Raw genomic sequence first — 27,936 nt, 5'->3', positions numbered from 1 at the left:
TTAGACTATTACAGATCGTCTGAGGGGACGGCATAGTGGTGCAGTGGTTACTGCTCTAGCTTCACAGCAACTGGTTCAAATCCCAGCTGGGACCTCCCTGCATGTGGGTTTTCTCCAGGCACTCTGGCTGCCTTAAACAGTCCAAAAACTTGCTTCATATGTTATTTGATGATTCTAAGTGGTTCCAACACGTGAGTGTGTTTACCCCACCCTCACCCAACAGTTGCTGGGATAAGCTCCAGCAACCCTGTGACTCCAAAAGGAATTTGGTGGGTTCAGAGGATAGATGGATGAAGCACTGATCTCACATTGAGATACAGAGGTGGGAGGGTAGTGATGTGGGACTGTTTAGCTGTTGAAGTATTGCAGTGTGCATAGGAAGGGGAAATGATAATTATACTGACATCATAACTTGTCAATAGCACGTTTTTAACAGATCAGGTTAGATAAATTGTGAGGTTAAAGGCTCAATTTTACATATAAGTTGAACCAAAGACTCTTTAAGAAGAATACCTTGTTTTCTGTTGTTTTGGTAACATTTAGGATTAATGTTTTTTACCATATTTTTTTGATTAAGTGGTATCGATACATTTTACTTTGAGGACTGCTATGTGTTTGGGCTACATGTAAATGATAAAAGGTGACAGACGAACCATAGACAGATTCTGAAAAGTGTCTAAACCCTCATATTTTACAAAAGTCCCTAAAAAAACATTTTTAAGAATCTTTTGGTTTTTCGGAACAATCCAAACAACTTCTTGTGAAATATCCAAAAGAACAGAAAGGAAAGTCCTCTTTTTGCACACTATAATGCTGAGCACGGTGTTTAGAAATCACTGAGCCAGCATGGCTTCCTCTAGGTATGCACTCAGTCAGCTGATTCACAACAGCCCTGCCAATCTGTTGTGGTCACAACAACATGGAGCACAAAGACTCCCAGTGTCACTCCACCCAGTGGTGAAATGACAACTACTTTATCAGATTAGAACATATTTGAGATGACGCACACTTCAGCTCCATTTCATTCAGACCACATTATGACAGAATTGGGGAAGAACAAAAATGAAATTCTTAGGGCAGGTTGCATCCAATGTTCCTTCTCCTGCTGTGATAAAATTGGAGTTTAAGGTTGCTGTTTTTATTATTTTATTCTCAACAAAAATCTAGTTTTAATCTTGTATTTGAGTGTCACTAGAGTGTCTCCCCTGTTAATGTAAGTGTCATCTGCTATAGCATTAGCTCCCACTCCTTCGGCATGCGTGCCCAGGGCTGAGACTTAACCGGGGCTAAACATGAGCCAGGTTAAGCTGTGAGAAGCTCCTTCTATTTCTGTTCAGCTGTTTGTTTGATTCATGTGTGAGTGCCAGCAAATCAACAGGTTACCCCCAATACACACAAGCCAAACAAAGCCATTTTATAGGATTCAAACGATGAAACACATGAAATGAAGGCAGCACGAACTTCAAAGCTGACAAATCTGACTTCACTTTACCCTGAGGATCCTGCTGCAGCGTCTTCACAGCCGGACACAAGAAAGCCTGAAGGCTGGACACACAGAGTTCATTCAGTGTCCCCATTCCTGCCTTTCTGTTCACAGCCGTCGAAACTCTACTCCCTCTTTTGACGTTGAACAATGAAATGGTCAAAAAAGGGAAGTAGTGGAGCCTCAGGTTCCCCGCTGTAGCTGTTGACAGTCCCCCTTTGTCAAAAAAAAGAGGCTCCAGCCGTGAGGTCCTGCTTCAGGAGTCACTGCGATTCCCCTAATTCCACAGCCGGGTGGCTTCTCCCCTCCCTCCGTACATCTCTCACACACTCCCTACTTTCTCTTCCCCTTCATTTCTAATTTGCAACTTGCCGGGGTGCTAAAAACACTTCTGCTATCTCCGCGTTCCCCTTTTTTTTGCAGCATCATTTCAGCCTCCCGCTGTCCTCCTCTGTCCGCTGCTTCCCTTTGATCTGAACTCTAGGTCGACTTAAAACATCAAGTAATCATCCATGCAGAACATGAGAGGGATAAAAAAAGATGCTAGGACTTTCACTGAAATGTGTTTTCTATCAGCAGCAAAGATTTTAAATCCTCCAACTGCAGCTTTCAACTTCTAGCTGCTTCAAACGCTGTGTACAAGATAAAAAAAAAAGAGAAATAAAAAATGTAAGATTGCATTGTTGCTTGGCAACAGCTAAGAAGAAATGATGTGCTGCTGGGTAAAAGACTCAGAGCTGTTGGCTTTTATTTGATCATGACTCAGTTTTTTTTGTTGTTGCAACACAAGCACATGCTGGGGTCCTCTGCAAAGTGAACAGACAGCTGGCTGCACAACAGTTGCAAAATATTCTATAATACAAAGTATGATCATAACTTTTTATCTGATTATCTAAATTACCCCACACCTCAGACACACAGCTTCTCCCACACCTTCACTGCTGCCTTTCACTGTCGGTGTCAGTTATCAATCACTTCTTCCACTCAAGCCTCTGCGTCAATCATGCTCTTGTTCAGAGTGACGCAGCCCCTGCCCGACTTAGGTGGCTTTTAAAAAAGACGGCATTTCCATTCGTTTGAACAATTGTGGCATCTCTACAGATCTAAAAAGCATAACCCAGATTATTTCCAGGGCTCGCTGCAAACCGACCCTTGTGTGAACTGCAATGTCAGTCACTGCTCCCATAAATGCTGCAGCTGCATATCAAGCAGAAGAACAGCTATGTCACTGGAGGCAGAATGGGACATCGCAGAGTCAGCTGGGATGCTTATCCTTACTTTATCCGAAGAGTACATATTAACTTCTGGATTGATGCAAACTCAGTCAGCAAACTTTCCTTAACACATTTTTAAGTGATGAAGTCAGAGACACGTGATGTTAGTAACCATGAGAGGCCTTCCAAATCAATAATAGCTGTGAACTGTAGCTGAGTGTTTACTTGAATTCAACAAAGCTTTCTTTTTAACCTCTGCTGCTGATTCAGCACCTGGAAGTATGAGTTAATAATGAACTACCACTGAAAATGAATAAACATTGATGCTATTGACCATGTAAAAGTTGTGTTAAAACGTAAAGAGAAAACAAATATCTTTGTTCAGTTTGATATTCTGCCTTGAACGCTGTGCAGCACTCTATCTTCACCAATGGCCTTCTCCTCTCTGCTGACTGTGGTTTATTATCCATCCTCCTTTTGCTTGATCTCAGTTCATAGTTGAAATAGTTCTTTTGACACTATCTCTCATTCCATCCTCCTGAACAGACTCTCTTCCATTGGCATCTCTGGCACCGTCCTCTCCTGGTTTCATTCCTACCTGTCTGACCGGACTCAGTTTATCCAACTGAAATCTTTCACTTCTCATTCTGTCCCTATGACAACTGGTGTCCCTCAGGGTTCTGTCCTCGGTCCACTCCTCTTTATTATCTACCTTCTTATTTTTTTAAAAACACCACATCCATTTTCATTGTTATGCGGATGACACCCAGCTCTATCTTTCCAGCCAACCCAACTCCACACTGCCTCCATTAGCGCTGGTTGACTGCATCAATGAAGTCAAATCCTGGTTAACCTCAAACTTTTTAAAACTCAATTGCAATAAAACTGAACTTCTGAGCAAGACCAACTATTTCTCGCTTTCCATTGACAGCTCCATCATCTCTCCCTCCCCTCAGGTAAAGAGTTTGGGTGTCATCCTCAACAGTAGTCTTTCTTTCACTTCTCACATAAAGAACATCACCCGCTCAGCTTACTTCCATCTACGCAACATACAACGTTTCCGGCCCTCCCTCACTCCTCAGTCCACTGCTGTACTGGTACATAGTCTTGTCACTTCCCGCTTGGACTATGTAACTCACTTCTGTTTGGTCTCCCACAAAAAACCCTCCATAAACTTCAACTGGGTCAAAATTCAGCAGCTCGTCTCATCCCACGCACTCCCTCCGTCAACCATATCAAACCTATCCTTCAACAGCTTCACTGGTTCCCTATTCCATACCGCATTCAATACCAAATTTTTGCTCTACATATTCAAAGCCGTTCACAACCTTGCACCTCCATATTTCTCTGACCTCCTTCATATCGCCATACCTGCTCGCTCTCTCCGCTCCTCTTCCTCTATCCAGTTTTCTGTCCCTTCCACCTGTCTTGTCACCATGGGAAGCAGGGCATTCAGTTGCTCTGCTCGCCGGCTTTGGAACTCACTCCCCCCTGACCTCCGCAACACTGACACACTCCCACATTTCAAATTAAAGCTAAAAACTCATCTTTTCCAATTGGCTTAATAACTGTAACAGTAACTTTTTCATGTTTTTATATACATTTTATTTCATTGTGTATGTATTTAAATTGTTGTTGTTTTAACTGTTTATTGTATTTCTTATACTGTATACATGTTGTGCGGCGACCTTGAGTGCCCAGAAAGGCGCCTTTTAAATAAAATGTATTATCATTTATTATTATCTACTCTGAGATTGGCCTGCCACCATGTGGACACAGCTTGCAATAACACTCTTCTTCTGGAAAGCTTCTAGTGTTTTGCAGACTTTTCTTTAAATCCTTTAAGAAATCTTGGACATTTGAAGGCAAAACCCTTCCGGGCTATTTCCCTCTGTGTTTCTAACTCAATTCCAGGCGAGTTTCAAAGACCACAGATCAATCTATGAGGGAGGAACTCCCACACAGCCGCATCACCACTGATGACTCACAACAGTTTTAGGGAGAGGATGAGCCGACACTACTGTTAGCACCATAATCTGAATGCATTTAGCAGACAGTTTCCTGAAACTTTAATGCTCTCTTTCCTTGCTTCTTGATGTGAGCGGTGCAGATTTCTTCATGGAAAAGTTGGCCAGGGTTTATTTTTAACCTTTTTTTTTTTTCTGACGTGACTGCTTAAAATTTGCTTCACTGCCTAAGGCATTGATCTTCTGGTTTGTCAAGATGCGTTTGAAGTGATTTTGAACCAAATGAGGTGTGTTGGGATTTTGCAGCTTCTGAGCAATCTTTGAACTCCAGATCTTCATCATTTCAGAGAGACAGACACAGCAGGAGGACATCAACCTCCAGGCCAACGTGAGCGCTCGTGCCTCTCACATCAATCACTTTATCGAAAAAGGAGGAGGGATCTAGCCGAGAGAAAGAGGAACGCTACGCAGAACCACAAAAACCACATGCACCTGCAGATGTAGAGCGCCGCCACGCCTATGAGGCAGAGCCACTGCTTCCTTTGTATGTGTGCACATATTGTCATGCAAAGAGAAACTGAGCTGCAGAGACAGGTGCAGGTAAAAACACAAGCACACACACATAAAAAAGATATTTAGACACCATGCAACTAAAAGCCTTTGAGTCTTCAAACATAGCCGCACCCTGTTAATCCCATAGCAGCTTTTGGGCTGCAGCTCCTAGCAACATCCCAGGAGCAAAGTGCAAAGAACAGCATGATACTCCTCATAAATGTTCTGAACTAAACACATAGAAACCAGCTTATCAATGCTGGTAAAGCAAACATTTGTGATCTGAGCGGCACATGGAAATCTGCAAGGATTTGGACGCACTACTGTTCTTTCCTCCTCTTCCCCCGGCTGTGGGTTTGCTAAAGGAGGTGTCAGTGACAGTGAGTGTGACTTTAATGTTCTGACAGCTTCACCACGTCTCGCCTTTCACTGCCAACCCCTCTCTGATAATTACATAATCATCGACTGATGCTTTGTGAAAGAGACCATCCCAGTTAGATAAAATGAAAAATAATTTAAAAAAAGGTGCGTTCTGCTTCAGGGCCCACTGCCAACACGTACACAAAAATACATAATTACTTTGTTGCTCAATAAGTTTTTCAACATCACATCAGCTGATTCTCTGCAATGAGGCCAGAGCTGGGGGATCTATTTTGGGATGCATCAAGCAAAGAGAAAGTCTTAAAAATTGCTGAATAATTGAGATGAGGATGACAGTGGGAGCCATCCGCTGGCTCATCACCGTCTGACATCATGCATGATGTCAAGATTTGAAATGATTGGTCCCTGCAGATCCATCAGGGCTGCACCTGACGTGACATATGAATGCATAATAAAGACAGGAGCCACGTGAGGAGTTTACAGTGCTGTCAGGGCTGCAGATGTGCTCAATAATTCAGCATGCAGGTCTTTTTTTTTTAGCCACCTGTTTCTAAAGCAGCCCGTGCTAAACGTGGCATTGCACCTTCCCGGACTTCATAAAACAGAAAGCGAGTCCAAATTTCAAACCGTTCCTGCTGAAAGCGGAGCAGTCTCTGGAACAAACGGTGCTAAAAATAAATACATAAATAAAAAGCGTGCACTCGTGTTAAGGTTGAACCTGAGCTTAGTCTGAAGGATTAATGATTAAAAACAAAAGGCGAACCTTGGTTCTCCCCGTCCATCCTGGTGGTTCTGCCGCTGCAGGCGTCACTGAGCGGGGATGTCTCTGCACGAGCGCCCGAAGCGATCCGGATACCTGCTTTCCTCCTCCTCCTCCTCCTCCTCCTCCTCTCTCCTTCCTCTGCTCTGACTCTCCTCCTCCAGCATGTGATCACTTTCGTCTGAGATGAGGATTTTTCACTTATAGTCTAAGAAATCCTGTTTTGCATGTTTGAAGCTCTCAGATGTTTTAAAAATGACACACACACAAAAAAAACTATTACCCACACATTGGACCTGTCCCTTAATTGGGCATGTCCAAAGTCCGGCCGGTGGGCCAAGTGCAAACATGTGGCCACGTACTTTCTAAGGACTGATTGTGATTGGCTAAACTGCGGTTGTAAACTTGCAGCAACAACCTGTGGCTACTTTACTGAAATTGCTCCATACTTTGTACAAAAAAAGACAACTATTTGTGTTATTTTTCTGTTTTCGTGATTTAATTTTAGAGGTACAGTGAGCATTTAATAGGGCAAATGTGTAACATTTCATGTGAAAGATATTTTCCCAGACTTTATAGATAATTCTTTCTTAAAAATCACTTAGATATATTTGAATTCTGAGTGACAGACTGAATTATCTTTAGTTCCTGAAACAAATTTCATGAAATTGAATTAAAAATTATCTTTATAGAGTTTAATGAATGCAGACCGACAAACACCTCGACTCAAAAGCCTCTCAAACTCTTGAATCAACTTCGACTTGGAACAAAAAAACTTGAGTTTAAACTTATCCTGAGTAAACCCTTCAAACTACACTTGTGACGAACACTGAACTGGTCTAAAATACCTCGAGTGTCTACTTTATGGATTGACTCTGGATTGAACAATGACTTCAGATTAAGCAGATTGGTCAAAAACACTAGAACTGAATTCAACTAGGAACAAATAAAAACAACAAATTTAGCCTTAATTTAGACACTGAATAGACCTTGACTTCTAAGAAAAAGTACTTGGACACACGTCAGGACTTTCACTGACTTGTGAACTTCGCCATTTCATGTGAAATCTTCATGTTCACTTCTATAACTTAGTTTTTAGAAATGCTGCATCTATAAATAGAATCAGGTGGAGATCCGCTGTTTTTGCTTAGACCTCGTAGAAAACAGTCTATTGTCTCTAAAAAAAATAGTCTCACTTTAGAAGTCATCTCGAGATTTGATAACCTGTATTTAGTGTGACAAAAAGGCCTGATGACAACCCAATACAGTAAGTGATTGGCTTTTCTGACATTGCTTAAAACACAATACGCAGAAACTCACACACACACACACGAAAAAAATCACAACTTTATTGCACCTTTTCAGGTAACTATATTGAGGCTAGAGGGCCTTTCACTTTGAAAGTTCTCCCTCCTGATCAGAGAGGTTGGTGCAAAATACAAGACTCCATGAGAACATTGAGAGTTCATTTGCTCCAGCATGAAGCTCTGCACCACAAGTCACAGCCTCCTTTTCCAACAAACTCAACATCTGAACAGCTTCGGTCCAGGGCGACATGAAAACAACTCTCAAATACATTTTCAAAAGAAATTCTCAAGTGAACATCCACCAACTATTTTGAGTATTATTAGCACATTTAAGATCCGTTTTTTTTCCTTTAAATTAGATATTTATAGTCTTAAATTCTACACTGTATATGGCCAATTCAAGGCAACATCTCTAGAATGAAAAGAAATGCATCTTTACAGCAATACAGATAGAAGATGGACTGTACAGTCGTCTACAAAGCTTTTGTTGATCCTTTTTCTACAAATATGTGCCCGTGGTGGTGGAGGATGATCCTGTGGTTCCTGAAATAGTTTGTATAAAACAGTTTATACACAAATGTACACGATGCGGCATGGATGCCCAGAGAGAGAGGGCTAAAGGTGAGGTACAGGGGGTCTGGGTACCTGAGTGTCAGCCCAGTTTCTGGGAGGGTCAGAACATTGCATAAAGAGAAAAAGATGGGAATCAAGAAGGTTTTCTAGGAAACTCTGGATTTGAAGTTTTTGATAGGAGATTGATGACATCAACAACTCAGTCTGTTACTGCATTTAAAACAATTCTCACCATCCGGGTTTGCCGTAAAACCTTAATGCACAGTGTAGTAAGGCTGGTAAGGAGCAACACAAACATGGACCACCTAAATTATAATTATGGGTTTTGCTAAAAGTGTAATAAAAAGTAATACTTAAAAATATAGGCAAAAAATAAAATAACCAAAAAGGTTAAATATAGATTTAAATCAATTTATGATTTGTGTAATATGAAGGATTTCAAAATAAAAGGTCACTTCTTCACTGTGAGCCCTTTACTGTTGCTGCTTTTGCAGCAGTTTGCTCAGACGGAAAAAAGTCAAAAACAAACAAAAACACAAATAAACTCCTTACAACTGGGTTGCGTTTTTTTCTTTTTCATATCAACAATTTGAGGACCAAAAACTGAGCCTTAAAAAAAGCAGACCTACAGTTTTTAGACAAGATGATCACAGGTTCCCTTTGAAATATTTGATGCTCGGACTTCAAAAGATTTCCACTAAAGAAAACATTTCCTGATGTTTCTGTTCACCCTCAGAGATGAAGGTGCTGTCCATCAGACCGTCGAGCGTCCTGGAGCTGGCACACGCACAGACGCATTTGGTTTGGCAACTTGGTTTCGATTTCCAGATTTGCGGTCAGCGGCGTTCCGCGCCCTCACCGTCTGCCACCAAACGCCCTCTTCCCTCCGAGCGTCACAGACCACTTGTTCCGCCTGTCTTGGATCTTCTGGAAGAAGTTGCTGCCGTTCCTCCACTTCTCACTTTTATAGCTTTTGACTTTTTTCACCTAAAAAAAAAAAGACAACAAAAAACCGGTTAAAGAAATTGTGATCATGATTCTTTTGACTGTTTTTCGGTCATTTTTTTAACTCACCTTTCCTCTGTCAAAATCTTCATCCCACTCATCAATCACAGTGTCGAACTTGGCATTACGGACATCTTCAATGGCATCCCTGCTGACAGCAGACACCTCACCATCCCAGGTGAGGACTAGACCAGGAAAAAGACAGAATATTCATTTGAAACTATGATTTCCAACCAAAACAGATTCTGTGATCGGGTTTAGAAAATTGGAGCCTTTTCCTCACCGTTTGCTCCATAAGCTTTATCCGAGGAGTTCTTGAGAAGCTCCTCAACTACGTTGCTCGTCTTTTTCCCATCCCAGGCCACACGGATGGGAGCATCTACTGCTGTACTCCCATCCGCTTGACTGCGCTTCGAAACATCCTTTATCTGACTGTCCCACATCACCACAGAGGCTGGACCCCCTTCTATGAAAAAGACAGCAAAAGATGAATCATTTAAAAGCCAATACCAATTTGGAGCCAATATTCTTTCAAATGTCCTTGCTTTGAATGATTCAAAGCTTAAGCTGAACTTGAAAACAAAACCCTTTATTTGAAATGACTTCCTGATCACATACTCGTGTTTTCTTTGCTCGTTCTGCTGTTCTCTGAGGCGTCAGGCTCACAGGGGGGGTTCGCGGGCAAAGAGGCAGCAGATTCCTCGCCTTCGTCCCTCAGTCGCTCCTTTTCTTTTAGCCGCTTCTTTTTTACTTTTGATTTCTTTTTCAACAATCCGGAGTCTTGTGTGTCATTACAAACGTCTGTGGTGTTCATCTCAAGATTCCTGAATGTAAAAAAAAAAACAAAAACAAATGCAATGAATGCATTTCTTGGAAGAAGAAAAAACCTGACTTTTAGTGCCTCTGATGAGCAGATTAATTATGCATTATGTTTGTCATTAGTATGCATCTTAAACAGCTGGTTGCCATGGTAACAAATAGATGCCTACATCACAGACATTAAAATAAAAGCAAACCTTTTTGAGCTTTCAGATGTTTCCTGCAGAGAATCTTCCAGATCCTGAATGATCTTTTTCTTCTTCTTTTTCTTCTTCCTCACCAGCTCCCTGTGCTGCTCTTCCTCAGCTGACTCGCATGCTTTCGGGCTCACGTTAGATATCTGGCACTTTTTTTTGGAGGGTTCTGCATCCGATTTAGACGTCAGGCTCCATAAGCCACCCTGACACCAATCCTCCTCCTGGATTTTCTCTTCCTCCTCACGCTCCCTCTTTCGCTTTTTCCTTTTCTTCCTGCGTTTCCTCTCGCTCGCCGTCTCCAGAGGGCTGGAAGGTGTGACGGGAGTCGAGGACGTCTCCGGCTCGGTTTTATCCTCCGCTTCAGAATGCCGACGCTTTTTCTTCTTCTGCTTCTGGCTCACTTCTGGAGCTTGGGGGGAAACATCTGACTGTTGAGTAATCATTTTGGGGTTGTTGGAAGACTTTGGACTCTTTGGGCTTGGATGGTGAAAACCATTGGTTTTATGAGACGGGCTGGCGTCTGAAACAAGAAGGCTCGGCTGTTGTACGGATCCACAGAAATGGCCAGAGGATAGTGACTGAGTTTTAGGCGAATGGAATGGACCCGCCCTGGAAGAGATGAATTAAATATGTTAAAAGGACTTTTTTTTAGCCTTCAATAATCGAGGGTTAAAGTACCAGCAGATTCATACCCGTGTGTATGGCTGGGTGTGGCACTGGTGAAGGAATTGAACTGATTTCGATGCAGAGGGTCACGGGACAGCCGGTGTGGCAAATGGGACAGAACATCAGTGCTCCGATTCTGGCTGGGAGCCTGCAGTTATCGACAAAAATAAAAACTTGGTGGTCTAAAGAAAATAACCATGATTGTGACAAAAACAAAGAGGAAAATCATATGGGGGGGGGGGTGACAGGATGGCGGGAGTTATGTTCGGAGTGAAAAAGAAAAAACAGAAGAAAGGTATGAAATACAAGAATTAGAAATAAAGAAAAAATAAAGAAAAGAAATGCTTACATGGTAGATTAGACAAGCACATTGGAGAAACAGCATTACATGAAATCAAACATTTCCATGGTAGTACAGACCGCTTTTTTAATAAGGCAGATAAAAAATGACCTTCTTGGCTGACAGGGCCAGTTTTTTGGCAGGTGGAGGCGACATGGTGTTGGTGGCTTCAGATGCGATGCTATTGAGCGCTGGGGGTTTTACTTTAGTCATCTTCTGCTCTTTTGTGCTCTGCGAGCGATCCGAGCTTCTGGCCGGAGAAGCCAGGCTGCTGGATCCCTTCCGAGGAGTGGAGGGAGTCTCTCCTGCTGGTGCACTTTTGGTACCGATGGAGTCCTGGTCAAAAGAGGGAAAACAAATTTTAAAAAAAACTAGGCTTACGATCTCCCTCCTACAATAATTAAAAAGTCTTCATGGCTGCACCTTTGACTCAGAGGTGTCAGCAGAGGAGGAGTCCGACAAAGACTTGAATGAGGTAGATGCTGCCATTCCTCTGCTCTCCCCACCCGCTTTTTTATCCCCCTCCATCCGGCTGACCCCGTTGTTGGAAGGGGTGGGCGTGGTGCTGCGCGACTGCACCTGGCCCTGAGGGCTGGGCTTCTTCACCTTCTTGAAAGGCTCCTCAATGACGGTGGGCCCACTCCCCAGCTTTGGTGGACCGTTGGTAGCGTTCGTCCAGTTGGGGAGTCTTGGCTGCAGCTGAGCATTGCCACCATTTCTGAAAACGGGGAAACCCAAGCCGCTGTCCATGGACTGAATCTTCCTCAGCTGTGCAGGCTCAAGTTTCTGTCAGGAAGAAACGACTTCTACTGAAATAAACGTCCTCATTAACACCGAAATCCTGTTCATTCTTTTTTTCTCTTATACCTTTGTGACCTGTGGGGAGGACAGAGGCCCATTTAGGTTAGCTCTCTTAATCTGCTCCGACGATGCATTATTCTTCCCAGAATGCAACATCCCCGTCTTGGTGGTCTGTCCATCTGCAGTCTTCTTAGTTTCAGGGATCCTGCGTTACACACAAACTCTGGTTACTTTAATAGTACAGGAAGTGCACAGATCTTTTTTGATCTCACCGACTTACCTCAGGTAGAAAAGCACATATGCCTGCTGGTTCAAAACCACTTTGATGTTACTCGACTGCACCATTGAATCATTCATCTGGTACCACTGCCCGTTGCTTGCCTAGAATAACAAAAGTTAGAGAAAATTTTGATCCAAAGCAGCTGTTTAAATAAAAGCCAAACCGTTTATTAATCTGCATTTAAAACTATTTTTAAAGTTAAAAACTAAAAAATTAAACAGGTGACAAGCCATTAAGGTTGAAATCGTTAAATAATTCAGGCTGAGGTGGCCGACATACCTTGATGTAGCAGTAGTAATGGCCAGCATGACAACTGTACCCAGAATGCACCAGCACAGCATAGAGGCCATACATGACAGGATCACCGGAGCTCTGAGACATGTAGGGGCGGATGTTGAGGAATTCTGGGTATCCAACATCCTTTAAAAAAAAAAAAAAAAAAAAAAAAAAAAAGAAAACAAGGAAAAATATTCAGAGCAGGAAGTAAAGTTGCTTTTTTTTTTAATTACCCTGTTGATAAAAAAGGAAAGTCTTTTTAAAAATATGGTAATTAGATATTCTCAAATAGGCAATGAAAATACGATTATTAAAAAAGCGCTGGTTAACAGGAGGGTCAATCTTCCGATTTACTTTGGACACCTTAAGTACATAAAGCATGATGTTGCTTTCAAACCTCCTGTTCTTTTGAATACCTCCGCCTATCTGTTCTTCATAAAAATGTCCAGTTATTAGCTTTGCTAATGTGGAAACTAATATGTCTGCAAAATAAACAGCAGTTTGCTGCCATCAATTTGTATTTAAAAGAAAAAAAGTTTTGTTGCTTGGATCGGCAACACTGGGGTGTTATGTGACTTCCACCTCCTTCATTTTGTTCACACATTTGCAGGTATAAAACTACTAAATATATATCCATCTTTAATTACAAAATCTAGTTATAAGTGGAAAAAAACAGGAAGTCTTCCTGGGAGAAATCTATATGCTAATTGGATATCTTATTACCAGATAACTGCTGTTGTGGCATAAAAGACACCAGATTATCTACGTACTCTTTTAGAAAAGTCCCCCACATAATGATCTAATATTTGGTGGACATGTTAACCCCCCCCTTTGTCACGGGACTGATATTGATCGGCTAACCTTTGTTATTTTTCCTCCACTAAAGTTGGCAAACCTCTTCAGCGACAAGGTCAGAACGTTAGATGTTCGATGGACGGTGAAGCGCTTGGTGGCCGGCACTTTCTTCTTGCACCTTTAAAAAAAAAAAAGAAATCACATTTGAATGAATAGATCCTTAAAAAATTGAGTTTTGTTTTATTCCTCCAGTCAGCGTTTAGTGTCAGGTCATGAAAAAGGAACTCACTTGGCGCACATATAAGCATTTTCTCCACTTAAAACATCTGGTTTAACAAACAGTTCCAGGGCTCGAACGATGTTTGCCGTTTGCTGGAAAACAACAGAACAATGTTCTTGAAGATCGATTTTTTTGTTTTTTTTTAATCATCCACTTTAATCAGCTTTACAAGAATAAATGAGGTTATTGTAGAAATATTGTGCTACACACCCGTATCTCCACAGCGATGTCAAGGTAAGGGTCATAAGTATCTGACACACTTTTGCAAATAGAGCACTTTACTGAGGAAAAGAAAAAAAACTTTTAGACATTAAACAACGTTTAGATCATCATCAGAATATTTAGAGCTCAGTGATGCATCACCATTGGTAAGAAAAAAGTCTGATCTAAGTAGAGAGGGTGGACCAAATGAACCCATACCTCTTGACCTGAGGTAACCTCCAAAGATCTGATGGACCAGTGTTGTGGCCTGCGTTTGCCGATCCAGCCTACAAGCAGGAAGAAATCCGTTGGTTCAAGTCAGACCAGCATTCAGGTTTCTCATGTAAAATCTTCTCAGCAGCCTTACTTGGGGTAACCGTTGAGACAGGCTTTCTGCATGGCATCGATGGTGTACCGCAAAAACTCGTGAGCGTCTTCCTGACTCCCAAAGCGAAAATGTCGGGCAATTTCTGTTGGAAAAAAACAAATGCATCACACGTTTTTGGAACACTGCACATAATAAGATCAACTGTTTGTAGACATACATAAACAGTGCAATTGCTCTTTAAATAACTACAAGCTTTTATATTGATATAATACTTTAAACCAACATTTTCTCAAGACACAACCTCAGATTACAAGAAAACTTCCACTGTTTTGTGTTTCAGAAATAACAGCCAAGCAGTGACTCATAACTCCGGCAGCCTTGTGTCCCATTTACAGTAAACGCCTCACATTACGGCTAATGTAGCTATAAACATTTGCTCCAATGTGATTTCCTAATGGTGAAGGCATCATTCTAATGTGATCCTCACATTCCCAGCACTGCATCCTTACTCACTGAAGATAATGGAGTCACCTCAGAGTGGGAAAACAGAATGATGCGCTTATGACGAATTAGTGAGGACGAGGGAGATGACTAAATGTTTTGCATTTGCTTGTTGCTTCTAGCTGCAACCATCAGTTGTGTTAATGTGAAAATGAGCAGCAGAGGAAGGCTAAAGCTAAAGCTGCTGTCCTAAACCTGCAGTCAGGAGGAGTCAGAGAGGATAGAGGGGGTGCACGACTGCAGCAGGACACCGGGAGAAAGTACGCAGTAGAGCAGTGAGCGTGAAGGTGAAATTCACAATTAATCCCAGCTCTCCACAAGGTTAAAAAGAAAAAAAAAAAGCTACCAGCTCCTGACATGGTCTACTTTTAAAACGAGTGGGTGAAAAAATGGAGAAAAATCGTACTTTTCAGGTCCCTGATGAAGGAAACGGGCTTGATGGCATTGCCGGTGTTAGCAAAGGTCTGGATGATGTGGTTCTGCATCACACAGATCATGCAGAAACCCGACTGATGACCTGGAACACACATGAGACGGTAAAAGTCACAAAGAAAGCAGCAGCACACTCATTTCTGCTTTCATCAAGTCTTTAGGATCATTTTGAGAAGAACAGAAAAACAAAACAAAATAAATTTATGTTACTTTTTTTTTCTTTGCCATCAGAGAAGTTCCTCTGTTGAGAAATAGGGTGCAGAAATCAACACCCAATGCAACAAAAACGTTTTGATGTAAAATTTATTTAGATAGTTAGTACGCCTGAATTATCAGCTAGGACTCACAGATAAAGCAGTTTTATATAAAATGTTAAAATGTGTTGCTAAAAAGGTCTAAAAATTGAATTCTAAATGCATCAATATTGCTTAGTATTATAGAGACACTTAAGTTGCAGCTTTAGTCAGCAGTTAAAAACAGAAAATGTCACTTTCTTTGCTTTTATTCGTTTACTTTTTAAGGCTGTTCTTTAAGGAAAAAAATGCTATGGACAGATTTTTTTCTGTTAAGAAAACTAAGATGCCAAACCTCTGGAGGTTTCACAAAATGTTTTGATAGCAGCAAATGAACACAATGGAGATAACTATCTTTACAGACTGTAGCAACAGATTGGTGTACAGTATCTTTTGGAGTATAGGTCACAATTTTTGTTTTTTGCCTAGTTTGGTTGGTCCAACATGTATGTACCGTAATTCTTTTTAAATGAATACAAACAACCACCAGAGGGCGCTGTAGTTGTGTGTGTCGGTGCTTGTTACTGCCAGCAAATAAGAAGCGCCGCTCAGTCCTCGACTACATTCACACGGACCTTGGCGAGGCACGATCAAGCAACCACTTCCACTAAAAAGGCTGCGTAAACGCGGGTTCCAGGCTTCCGCGCTCAAGTGTCACTTTGCACGTGTTTATGATCGCTTTCAGGCTCTTCCTACTAAAAACCGAACCATTACAGGTTAAACCAGGATGAACTTTGACCAATCAGGCACTTGGCTTTGGTAGTGCCTTCTGTGTTTTCAAAACACACAAATGCCAACCGTTTGAAAATCGATCTTGGAGGAGAAATTAAGAATTCCTGTTTGTGCCGGAATTCTGTGACACCACGTCTTTTACACATCCAAATAGAGCTGTGAAAGAAAATGCCTGGAGCAAGATTCACAAGATTTGCACCGTTTTGACATTTCTGATCTGTGGTGGATGGACATCCGCTAGAATCGGGTAGCGACAGTCCAATAAGACCGCCGTAGGCTGCAAGTTCTGGAACGTGCATCACACCAGGCATGGCGATAAAGAACTCAGTGGATTTAGTCATTTAAAGTGATAGAAAGAGTTTTGTTGACTTGTTTATGGTTATCTTAAAAATGGTTCATGTTCATTCAGCCCCACACTTTCTTGGTCAAGTTGAAGTAAACATTCTTTATAAAAGACATTAGGTCAGGAACATTTTGCCTCGTCAACAATTGTTGTGCATACACATTTCTTATTTTAAAATGAAAAGTTAGAAAATAGGCTTAATAAGAACCTAGACAAAATCTATGTACCCACCCCACCCACACACACTTCTTTTCATTGATTTGACCTCACCTCACTCAGCAGACAGACCATCCTGTGATCTTCAGCTACACCAGTTTGCAAAAACGCCACATTTGAGATCTCCCCGTCAGACTAATGTAAGCAAAGGGGACGCAATAGAAAGGACTCACAAGTGCGACTGTGCTCCTTTGAGAGTAAGTAGTTGGCGAGTGGCGGGGTGTAGGTGAGACACTGCACAGTGGAGTTGAGGAAGCAGGTGTTTCCGAGGTTGTGAAGGCCAGCTCCCACCCTGTACACGCGCTCCCACTTCAGAGTCAGCTTGTTTGCTGGAAAGAGCATCTTCTGCGGCGCGGGGATCCCGTCACTCTGGTTCCAGATCACATTTTCCGAGACTAACAAAGCAAGGAAACAAACTGTCAGCGCTCAACAGCCAAAGAAAATTTCTTTATCTAAAATGTTCAGTTTCACCAGCTTTACCTTGCCTCTTTATCGGAGCAGGCTCGGACGCCTTCTGCCCCGTGGCGCCCTCACTTCTGGGATTCAGAATCACATACTTGTTCTTGAGGCTGTCCAGCTGATAGGAGAAACCTTTGCTGGCCGGCTCAAACTCGATTTTCTGCAGGAGGACCTTCTTGGCAGACGATGCCAACAGCTTGTTGAGATCCCCGTCCTCACCAGAGTCCTTTCGACCAGGTTTCAACGCCTCCTTGAGTTTATCCACTATCGGCATCGTTGGACCATCACTGAGGAGAACGTAAGCCGGTGAGTATTATGGGCTGTTAAGACTACATCATTGCAATTGAACTACAATGTAACATTGACCCTTTGGTCCACTCAGAACAGTCTACAATAGGGTTGTGTACATTTCCCTCCCACAGCTTGTCACAGCCATTTCAACACATTCTTTGTGATCAATAAAAGTGTGACATTAATTTATTCAGGTTTTGTTTGCAGTGCTAGAAAAAAAGAGGTACCATGTGTTTAGTGCACACAACATCCCCCACTTTGGTTAACCTTCGGCCAATTAGAATTGACCCAACCTGGAAGACGCAGGCTTGGGATTGGACATCTTCGTCTGGCGTACAGTAGAGAGAACCTGACAAAGAAATGTTTCACCATCGATACAACCTTTTTTGTATCTGTGGCATTGAACCAATACTGCTGTGTTTTTTTTTTTCCAGAACTAGATGTATTTTGTTCTCCTTTACATCAGCGGTCCCCAACCCCCAGGCTGCAGACCGATACCAGTTCATTAAAAACAGTTTGTGCCAGAACGCAGAGAGAGAGAGAGAGAGAGAAAGACAGGAAGTTTGGACATTAAACAGGTCCATGGCCTGAATAAAGTTGGGGTCCATTGCTTTACACTCATGTATAACCTTGACAGGAAGTATGGCGAAAAAAAAGATTCCACCTTTTAACACTAGGGGGAGCTGTACAATGTGTAGGATCTAATGAGAAGACAAACAAAAGCTTTAAATAATTTAACATTTACAATAATTACAATTCTTCAAACAGACTTTTCCTTTCTTTATGATTTTTCCTTATGGCAACAGGAGATTACAAATAACTCAAATCAAAACCAGTTTCTAAGTCATAAAGCCCAAACTGATACTGTCTTTTCTGTTTTGATTAAACAAAAAAAGTGAGACATTTTCACATGTCTCTCAAGTTTAGCTGCATTTTATTGACTCTGAAAGCTTGAACGCTCTTTGCCTCATCAAAGCACATCTGATGCTGCAGCACAAACAACACGGAGGGTTTCTGAGGCCAGCTGGCGCCACGAATCACAAGTCAAAAAGATGGGGACTGAAGTGGAGAAGATATTGACAAAACCCCTTCAACCATGCCACTGTTTTTATGACAGTCATGTTTTCATTGAGATGCTAATAAATCACCAGAACAGCAGAAATAGACTGTATGCTGAGCTCTCAAACCTGGTTTTCAGAACAGCGTCTGTATTTTCTGCCAAACTGAATGCAGTGATTACTTTTCATTCAGAGTCCCTTTAATGAAAATAAGATTTCTCGATGACGCTGGGGGAGTAGAAACACTGCATCGTGCTGATTTTTAGGGGTATAATGAAGCAGCTCCCCAAGAAATGTGTTCGTCAGAGAGGGCAGTGACGTCACAAAGAGGGATGAAGCATGTATTGTATGCACAAGGGCACACTGACCTTCTCATGCTGCTGATACAACTAAGAACAAAGCCTACAGGGACACACAGCCATCTGGAGGGATGCAACTGCTGAACGAGGAATAAACGCAAACATGCCGTTTAATCAGAACACGCTTTAACTGAACCTCATGAACACACACTGAAATGAAGATGAGGCTCTGCAGATTTTTTAACCCCCTCAATCTTACAAACATACCCAACATTCAGCTCACTGTGAGAGTTATATTCATGGATCGCTGTTTTCTATAAGGTTGAACGCTTTTATCTATGTTTAATGCTTGAATGTCTTAATGACCTCAAACCCGATTTCCCATTTTCCCTCAAACCAATTACCCATGAAGCCCTGATTGCAGGCTTGTGGAACAAAACAAATGACAAAGACCTTTTTTGTACTCAAAACTCAAGTGTCTTCACGACGGCGGTCTTCAAACTGTATACTCATGCCTTTGAGTGTGTATTGGTAGGGAGGAAAGGGGTACACGTTTAGAACATAGAAACCTTAAGATTTGATGTAGAGGCAAAAAAAATTAAATTCTATGCAATATGTCTTTAACACTTGATTTTTGGCAGGATGAGGAAGAAATGTTTTATGCTCTTTTGGCTAAAAGGAAAAACTTTCTCCCAAGTTTAGATGATTCATGCAAATGAATGAGCTTCTGTCAAAATCCTTTTGTGGTCATATCTTTTTTTTTTTTTCAAATAAAAGTTTAGTTTTTCTTCTTTTTTCCCAATACTAATGAATTCCCTTATAGGTCCCTATGTTTAAAACATTGTTTAATCACTTTATTTCGTAGAAATATACCAGTTTTGAGCTAATTGAGGTAAATGCAGCAAAAATTCTGAATGAAATGTGAAGGTGTGTAAGAAAAAGTGGCTTTTACAGGAGATGCATGCATTAAAAAGAACAAATGAAAGGTAAAGCAATAATCATGTTGTCCACTCAAGCGTGTAAAAATGTAAAAAAGCTTTAATAAATCTTACAAACAGATGGAGATTTTCTTTAAAGCTACCTATGGAAATATTGAGTGAGATATATAAATTAAAACATCATTTTTGATAAAATTCGGGAATAAGGATACATTTTGGACAAAAGTAAAAAGCAAAGAGTTTACTTATTAATAATAATCAAAAGATATTTCAAAATACTTCTTAATGGAACCAAAGGTTTATTAGCATCACTTGAAAACTGCTAACTTTTCTATTATTGTAAAAACTTACTGGTAAGTTAGTGTATTCATTTACTGATTTTATTTATTTTTATGTTGATAAGGTGAGCTCAGTAACAATCTCATGCTAAAATGCTAACACGAGTACAACAAGCGGTTGTTGTCAACATCTGGGATTTAAAAGTTAGGCGGGAATGATGTAAACCTATAAATTCTCCGGAAGTCTAAATTATTCCCTTCAAACCGTTTAGGTGTCTCGATGTTAGCTAGCATCTGTGAACCCAATGCAGTAGAAGTGACAAACTAGCTAGCGAGCTAGCCTAGCGTGGCGAGTCAAAGCTTGCAATCCTGCAATGTGGGTTAGCATCAGAGAGCCCAGGTGGCTAACACCTTTTCCGACTAAGATTTCACATTTATCCTCGACGACACTGGTCTGAACACGCAGAGTCAGCACACCTTCCACGAACGGATGGGTTTGTTTACTCACCTGTTCTTCAATCAGCTAAAAAAATACCAATAAAGAGGTCCAATTTTTCAAGTGGTTCTACCGATTCTGGTATTTTCGCCCATGCTGCATTATGAGAGGGCGGGGTCAGTTTTGACAGACAGGAAGTGTGAACCAATCACGCCCCTGGTCACGTTGAAATGAAAGCGTGTAGCGAATAGACGCCAACGGTGACGTCGAAGTGTTGGCAGAGGACAACACGTGATTTCCAGTCTTCGCTGTTTATCATTTGATAGACTCGGCACGACAAATATTAGACAAATGTTTTCAGGTCATCAAGGCCTTTAAGAGTGCATCCATCCGGCAAACCTTCCATAGTAATGCTGCCTTTTTGCACGCTTTTTTCTTCTTATTTTTACTGGCAAACCTCAAAATAGGAGCAAATGTGGACATCCAATTAAGTTTAAAGATGAATTGACGTCGATTGATTCTCTATAATTCCATAGTAGTGTAATTACACCTGGTTAAAAAAAACAATCTGTATGGTTAAACCTCCAGAGACTTGTTTTATAAACTGTTATCTGTGCACATGGACTGCCTCGTGGACGTCTGAGTGCTACATTGCATGTCTCCGCTAGATGGCAGCAGTTAACCAAAATAATGTATTATTAAGTGTTTTCCTGGTTTCTAATCATTTTTCCATTATGTAGTTCTTGTGAAATGTTAGTTTTTTTTGGCTAAGTTCTCCTAACAAAACTAAGCAGTTTTATTTACCTGGCAGCTATAAAAAAAGAGGCAATTTATAAAACTTTTCAGCAATGCAAAAAGCTGAGGTAGCATTACAACAATACGGGGAAAAACATACAATAAAGCAACACAATTTGGATTAAAAAAACTATTTTAAACTTGTTTTAAATACTTTATGAAAAAATCCTATTCCTAACCTTTTATTGTTAATATTGTTTTTAGCCTGAAGTACCCACTGAGAAGTAAACCTCTACCTGAGCATCACTGCCTGAAATCTAGTTATTCTCCAACGTTTCTTAGTTTTCCCATCCTAATATATGAGGCGCAAAGGGCAAAAGACAGAACTTTAAAACAGAGTTTGTTATTTAATAATAAAATGTACAAAAATCTTCAAGATGCATGCAAAGAAAAAAAAAGGCGATGAATAATTTTACAAGTTCCACATGAAAACAACACACCATCCTAAAAAAAAAAATACAGTTTTTTTCTTAGTCCTATTAAATTCACAGAATATTTGCATGACAATAATTTCAGTGTCTCTGCAAGAACAATTATTGCTTACAACCTTTGTCACAATTAACAGACAACAATTCAATTATCTTTTACTGAACAGATGTATATTTTGCCAACACTGGTAAACCAAAAAAAAAAAAGAAATGGCACTTAAAAACAACAACAATGAGCAAAATCTCCATTTGAATGTTGAAGAAAGAAAGTTAGGTTTTAACCTTTTTATTGTTGACATTTCCTATCAAAGTACATTTTCCTTTATTAACGATTACCAAATTGAATAGACTTTTAATGGAAGTATTTGTTTACTACAAAATCTAAGCAAATATTAGCTTGTATCTTACAATCACCTTTCAGAAAACAATGCTTCAATAATAATTTATAACAGCTGGGTAAGTGCTTCCTTTGGTACAAAATGGTGGTAAGTGCTGAATACATAGATAATTAGAAATATAAGAAATGCAATCAAACACATTCTCTTTGCATTAAAGCATCTCTCCTAGAACTTTCTGAAAATAGAAAAACAAACACAAAACAGTACCGATCTTTTTTTGTATTTGTTGGAAAAGTTTTAACTGAACTGCATACATCTTCAGATTTTGGCATTATTAAAGTTAAGGATCTTCAATGTCCAGGAATTCTTTTCTGGGCGGTGTGCTGCCTCTGTACCAGGCACAGGAGTCATCGTTCCTTTTGATGCAAGCGTAGTGTTTGGCTTGCTCTCCCTTGACCGTCTTCTCAATCACCCAGTCAGTCCAAAGGCATTCTGTTGGGCTGCTAAGCACGCAGGGAATGGAAGTGCAGTGGGTGATCTATGGAGAAAAAAATAAATAAACATTTTTTCTCCTACTTAGAGGTTAAAACTTTAACATGAACAGTCAAAACTTGAATTCTCTCTACCTTGCAGTCACAGCTCGACTCATAGCGCTGAATCAAGTTCTTCTTTTGGGTGGCAGTCATGGCGTCCCACTGATCAATGAAGTCACACAGGGTGACATGCATCGTCCCATCAGTCTCCAGTTTCCCTATAATGAGTTAAAAACACAAGATAAGATGTGAAATGACCTAAAAACCTCAAAATGGGGCATAAAGACACTCCCACTATGAGACATGCATACCTGTGATTAGATATTCCTTCTTCCCAGTTGTGTCCATAGACACTCCACACAATGAAGATGAGGGAGCAGTGTAGACAGCATCAATGTCATGACTGGGACCTTTAAACATCTGGTTGTTCAAACATGAAAGCATACATTACATTCAGTCAAATTTATTAGATATTTAAGCCAATTTGATTCCGTACCTTAATCTGTTTAACGTCATACTTGATCCGTTTGATGGTGTTTCCGTAGATGTCATTGCCAGCATCGACCTCCTGCCGTCCTACCAATTTTGCTCTGATAACTGCAAATAAAATTCATGTCATCATTTCTCTAACAAAGGTTTCAGTTGTTTTTTTCATGTTCTTGGATCTTGGCCCTGCCCGCACTGAGCGTGGTTCAGTAAGCCACAACACGTTGGGGCTGCAGAACCTGCATGTGAGACGGGCACACAAGACTTTCACTGGCACTAATCAGAGGGAGGAATGTGCGCTGCCTATTCCTCAGCCGACAGGAAGAAGCCAGTCAGCAATCTTTGAAAAGCTGAACTCTCTCCTCTGCCTCCAGGCGTCTTTCTGCAGCCCTAACTTTGTCTGGATAGACATGCTGACATGAAAACTTCTGTGAGCCACTTCCCTTTTTTTTTTTTTTTTGATAGAATTCTGAAGAGTCAGCTTTAAGATTCGGGAGGGAAAACAAAATTGCAAGTAGGAAAAAGCCATCCCAGATGGAAATAAAGCATGTGCAGTAAGAGGAAAAATGTGTTTCACAAGTATCTCTCAAGAGTCCAAAAGTTGAAGAACAGCATGGGAAAAAGCAAGTACTAAAGATTAGCAAGATGCAAAAAAAAGGGTCCAAATAAACAAAATACCATTGGAAAAAAGTTTTAAAGAGGAGACTACAGAGTTAATGTCAACCAGATGTTTATGCATCTCTCTCAAGCTCCAGTCTTTGCATCGAAGGTTGCATCTGTGAGTCATCTCTGGCTATAGGTTGCCAGATTTCTTAACAACAAATATGTGTAAATTGCAAAGCTACCTTAAAGCTATAAATCCTGTGAACAGATTTAAGAACTTAAAGTGAGGGCTGCACTTAGCTGGCAGAACAGAGGAAGTAGAAAAGACACCAGGACTGTAGATCTGCAAATAATATTGTGTGAAGGATGAGTCAGCCCTTGACAGAAGAATTACATTACTGTGACGGACATGCCAAGTCCATATGGAGTAGTAGAAGAAGCATAATCTACACCAGTGAAGAATGTGGGGCTTAGGAATTTGTCACTTATTCTGATACGCACTGAGGTGCTGTGAAACTCTTAAAGCTGTTTGGAAGAGGATTAGGGATAATCTCCATTTGCTTGAGAGTGCAGAACAGATCGCTTGCAGTGTAAAGTATGGCCTGTGAGAGTAATGGCACAAAAGCACCCAACCAAGAGGATTTAAGACACAAAACAAGTCAAGGAAGGTCGGAAGTTTTTGATTAAAAAAAAATGCAATTCTTTTTTGGGAAAAACACAAATTAGAGGTAAAAATTTAAAGTAGAAACTTAGAAACATTCCCCAATTCTGAACTGCTTTTAGTTTACACCCAGTATGTTCAGGAAGGCTGACAAAGCCCCTTCTACACACCAAGTTTCCCAAAACTGCAAAGTAAAGGAAACATTTGATTTTCCAGTCACAAAAAAAAATTAAACACTATTTGGCATCAAATTCTGTGGTCACATGAGTGCTTAAAAAAGCAATAAGTCATTTAATTGCAGGGAAAGGAAAAAAGTATTTTTACCTGCATCGTATTGTCTTCATTTTTTCTTTTAAATGCAAAATTTGTCCGTTCTGGTTTTAACATTGAATGCTGATTGAAAATATGCTCAGACTATCTTTTAAGCATTGGGACAATTTTATTTTAAACAATTCGGAAAAAAACATGGTTTACAAATTGTATTTTTTAAACCAATCTTTAAAAAAATCTTGAACATAAATAATTTTATTTTAACAAATTTCAAAAGTTAAGTGTGAAAATGTAATTATTGTTAGTGCACATCAGTTGCTTTCCCCGTTTTAGTTTACTTTTCCTGCATAAAAATCATTGTTCAAGTTAAAAGGCATCTTCCTTGAGTGACACGCACAGTATAAACCTTGCTTTTCTCAATTCGTACATTGCAAAACAAACCTTGTGACAGTAAGTAAGACATTTGAGTAAGGCACAAATGAGTCATGGCTACTGTCTGCCTGTAAAGTTTTTGTTACATTTTTGTGCGCCACTCCAGAAGAAAACATTCAGGAAAACAACGTCCTGTGTCTATCCATGGTGCTGAAGTAGGAACACAGGTGTCAGGGTCATGGAAGAGGTTGACCTTAGGGTCACTGATTGAACGGATCCGTCAGGACCTTCAGAAGACGCCGGGTGCTTTTGTCAGAGCTCTGGGACGCCTGACTCACTGAGTTTCTACATCCAGAGCTGATTGGAGCAGATATATTTTGCAACAGGTATGCCTCACTAAATAACAAACATGGTGATTAATAAAAAAAAAAAAAAAAAAAAAAAAAGCAACCCTACTGGGACACTGAGGCAAGGATTTAATATTTGGTGTAATGCTTAGGCCTCCTGTGGAACTACAATAGGTAGTCTCTAAATATTTTTAAATAAATGGCATTTTAGAATATTATTTTCTTTTACAAACAGTCCAATTAAATACACAAACTGTTATTTAAAATAAAACGTCCTTATTGTGCATGCAGATGAGTAAAAACTTAAGATCTGTTTATGAAAAAAGAAAAAAATATATCTGGTTTCAGTACTGACTCCAAAACCAAACAGCGGAGAAAAAACATCACCTTTGTGATGAGAGTTTAGCAAAAAGCTTTACAACGATTAAGAAACAAATAGCTAAATGAACTTGACACAAAAAGGCATTTTCTGTCACCATCCAATTTATTCTGAAAAACAAAACTTTTTAGCAATATATCACATGTTGTGGGAAAGCCCCCTTTTAGATAGTGACCCATGTGGAAGGAACATGCTTTTGTATTTGTTGGTTGAGAATAATCGAGGATGTGGGTTGCACTCATGAAAAAAACAGTTCCTCCCCTTCAAAAAAACAGCTATTTTTCTGTGGCTATATTCATGCAACAGGCCATCCTGCAAAATGCAAATGCAAAGAAAAACAAGCAATGCAACATTTGAAAAATCTTTTTTGTGCCTCATTTATTTATTTAACCTATCCAAAGTTTAAAAAAAAAGAGGTTGGCAAAACCTTCAACTACAAATATAAAGCAAACGTAGGCGTTAATTTAATGTGCTTTACGTCATGACAGCACGCAGAATTTTCATCAGAAAACGAAGGTCTGATGGAGAAAGGGGGATATGAGATTTCCACATACCGACATCCGAGTTGCAGACAGCCTGCTGAGGATGTGCAGGGGAGCAGCTGCACGCTTCTGCAATCTCCTCCACTCGCCAGAGAAGCAGAACGGCCAGAGTGACCAAACAGCTGTTATTCATCCAGGTCATTTTGGGATTTCAGCCGATGTTGGGGTCAGAACTGAGGTGGAGCAGTCTTTTCTCTTTGTCTCTAAACGGATGCAACTAAAGCAAAAGTATTTCCAGCTTCAAACGCAGGCAGGGCTCTCCAGATGTCAGAGAACGAGACGCAGAGGATCATTCCTGACACAAACTGCAGACCTCAAACTCAACCACTACTGAGGCGGTGCGGGCTCTCTTTTAAGAGGGCAGAGAACCACAAACCCCGCCCCCTTGATGACGCCATCACCCGTGAGCCCAGAGGTCAGGGGCTCCCAAGCTTTCACATGCAGCAGCAAACTCCGTCAGCCTGTCTGACACACACGTGTTGTTACGAGGAGGTAATTGTTTTTTTACCGGAACAAGCAGAGGGAGGGGGGCTGTTTCAGCCTCTGGAGACACACGCTAACATTTTTCCCTTTCAGTTTTTTCAAATTTCATTTCATTTACAAACTTAAATCCATAGGCTGCATCTGTCAAAACAGATGTGAATTCTCATCAAAGGTTTTATAGCTTTTGCTAATGTAAAAAAGATTAAAAGCATACTTTTTCTTTTTATGGCTGATTTCTTTTCCTTTTTTGCTCCAAAAATGACTTCTATAGCATGACATTTTTTTTTTCTTCTGCGCCTTTTGGGTCACCTTCATTAGAGTTTTCTCAGCACTGACTTAAAACTGAAGTCTTTTTTTTTAGGAAGTGCATTGGATTTAAACAGCAATTCAAACATCATGCTCACTACTTTTATTTTTAAGCGACAAATAAAATATATAACAATTTCACAAATTAAAAACATAATTTATACGAGCATTTTACAAAGACTTTTTAGACTTGTGGAAAATCTTCCTTACCAATTGAGCCTGAAGCAGGGGTTTTGTAGCAGAGGGCCAAATTAGGAACTCGACATCAGACTGGGGGCTAATTTTGATTAGAAAAATGGATAAACAGAAAAATTTGTTTTTAATAACTTTAATGACCTCTTGTCATTTGTACAGTTAACCAGGCCCTCCAGGTGTTTTCCCAGGTCGGAGGTTGCTGCCCATCCTCTGCTCGTCTAATAGTCGTATCATTTGACAGACTTTCTTTTGTTCTGGACAAACAATGTCAGCTACTTTCAGCATACAGTGTTTTTACAAACCTGCTACGCCGGGCCGTTTCCAAAGCCACAAAGTACCTTCTGTCACAGCTTCACTGGATTTAGCCATTTTTGTAAACATTATCTGCTGTGCAGCATAACCTCGTTGTAGTCGTTGGAGCTTATGATTGCGCTGCTCGCTGGGAAATATTTCCTAGTTTTTATGATTTGTAACATTGTGACGATTTATTTTGAATTCTTTGAGCATTGCAATTACCTGCTTGTAAATACGGCACAGGACTTTATCCAGTCCATGAGGAAAGGCAAAGTAAGTATTTGTCCACTTAGCTAGAAAGCGCCTTTTCTCCTCGCCAACACGTTTTTTCCTCAAAGTAAACTGGAAAGGACATCAAAGTATTTTAAATTAAAGAAACAAATGTAATCACAAAAAAAAAGAA

The 27,936-nt window shown here is 40.4% G+C and overlaps 3 protein-coding genes across 5 annotated transcripts in view; all 3 read right to left on the bottom strand.

Annotated features, from left to right (window-relative positions):
• cyth1a (cytohesin 1a) overlaps positions 1-6,696 on the bottom strand; it is a 32,707-nt gene extending 26,011 nt beyond the window's left edge. Inside the window, exon 1 of one of the 2 annotated variants that reach the window (XM_078950906.1) lies at positions 6,361-6,696. In XM_078950906.1, coding sequence (XP_078807032.1) covers positions 6,361-6,379 — 19 coding nt within the window. In that variant the 5' untranslated portion in view covers positions 6,380-6,696. Of the gene's footprint in view, positions 1-1,492; positions 1,816-6,360 lie in introns of those variants that run through there. The other variant, XM_011478148.4, reaches the window with a different exon arrangement.
• A 994-nt stretch (positions 6,697-7,690) lies between these two features.
• usp36 (ubiquitin specific peptidase 36) lies at positions 7,691-20,713 on the bottom strand. 2 transcript variants are annotated; one of them, XM_011478152.3, is made up of 20 exons: positions 20,574-20,713; positions 17,223-17,488; positions 16,916-17,137; positions 15,133-15,243; positions 14,265-14,367; positions 14,117-14,184; positions 13,907-13,977; positions 13,706-13,788; positions 13,483-13,594; positions 12,625-12,765; positions 12,346-12,446; positions 12,132-12,270; positions 11,688-12,050; positions 11,376-11,600; positions 10,951-11,072; positions 10,259-10,867; positions 9,861-10,066; positions 9,526-9,708; positions 9,312-9,427; positions 7,691-9,224 (listed from the first exon to the last, which is right to left on the bottom strand). In XM_011478152.3, exons 2-20 carry the CDS (start codon positions 17,473-17,475, stop codon positions 9,093-9,095), a joined length of 3,360 nt encoding a protein of 1,119 aa, XP_011476454.1. In that variant the 5' UTR covers positions 17,476-17,488; positions 20,574-20,713; the 3' UTR covers positions 7,691-9,092. The 2 variants fall into 2 exon arrangements, with proteins under 2 accessions (XP_011476454.1, XP_078807028.1); XM_078950902.1 differs by lacking the exons at positions 16,916-17,137; positions 17,223-17,488; positions 20,574-20,713 and adding an exon at positions 15,369-15,394.
• Positions 20,714-22,015: 1,302 nt separating this feature from the next.
• timp2b (TIMP metallopeptidase inhibitor 2b) lies at positions 22,016-26,547 on the bottom strand. Its single transcript, NM_001201526.2, is given in 5 exon segments — positions 22,016-22,600; positions 22,689-22,813; positions 22,907-23,015; positions 23,092-23,192; positions 26,268-26,547. Coding segments are annotated over 5 exon segments (663 nt in total). The 5' UTR covers positions 26,398-26,547; the 3' UTR covers positions 22,016-22,402.
• Positions 26,548-27,936: the final 1,389 nt, after the last annotated feature.

Source organism: Oryzias latipes, chromosome 8 (assembly GCF_053564925.1).
Source record: "Oryzias latipes strain Hd-rR chromosome 8, Olatipes_Hd-rR_3.1".
NCBI lineage: Eukaryota > Metazoa > Chordata > Actinopteri > Beloniformes > Adrianichthyidae > Oryzias > Oryzias latipes.
Note: the sequence above shows the minus strand (reverse complement) of the source record. Positions and strands in the feature narration are given on the sequence as shown.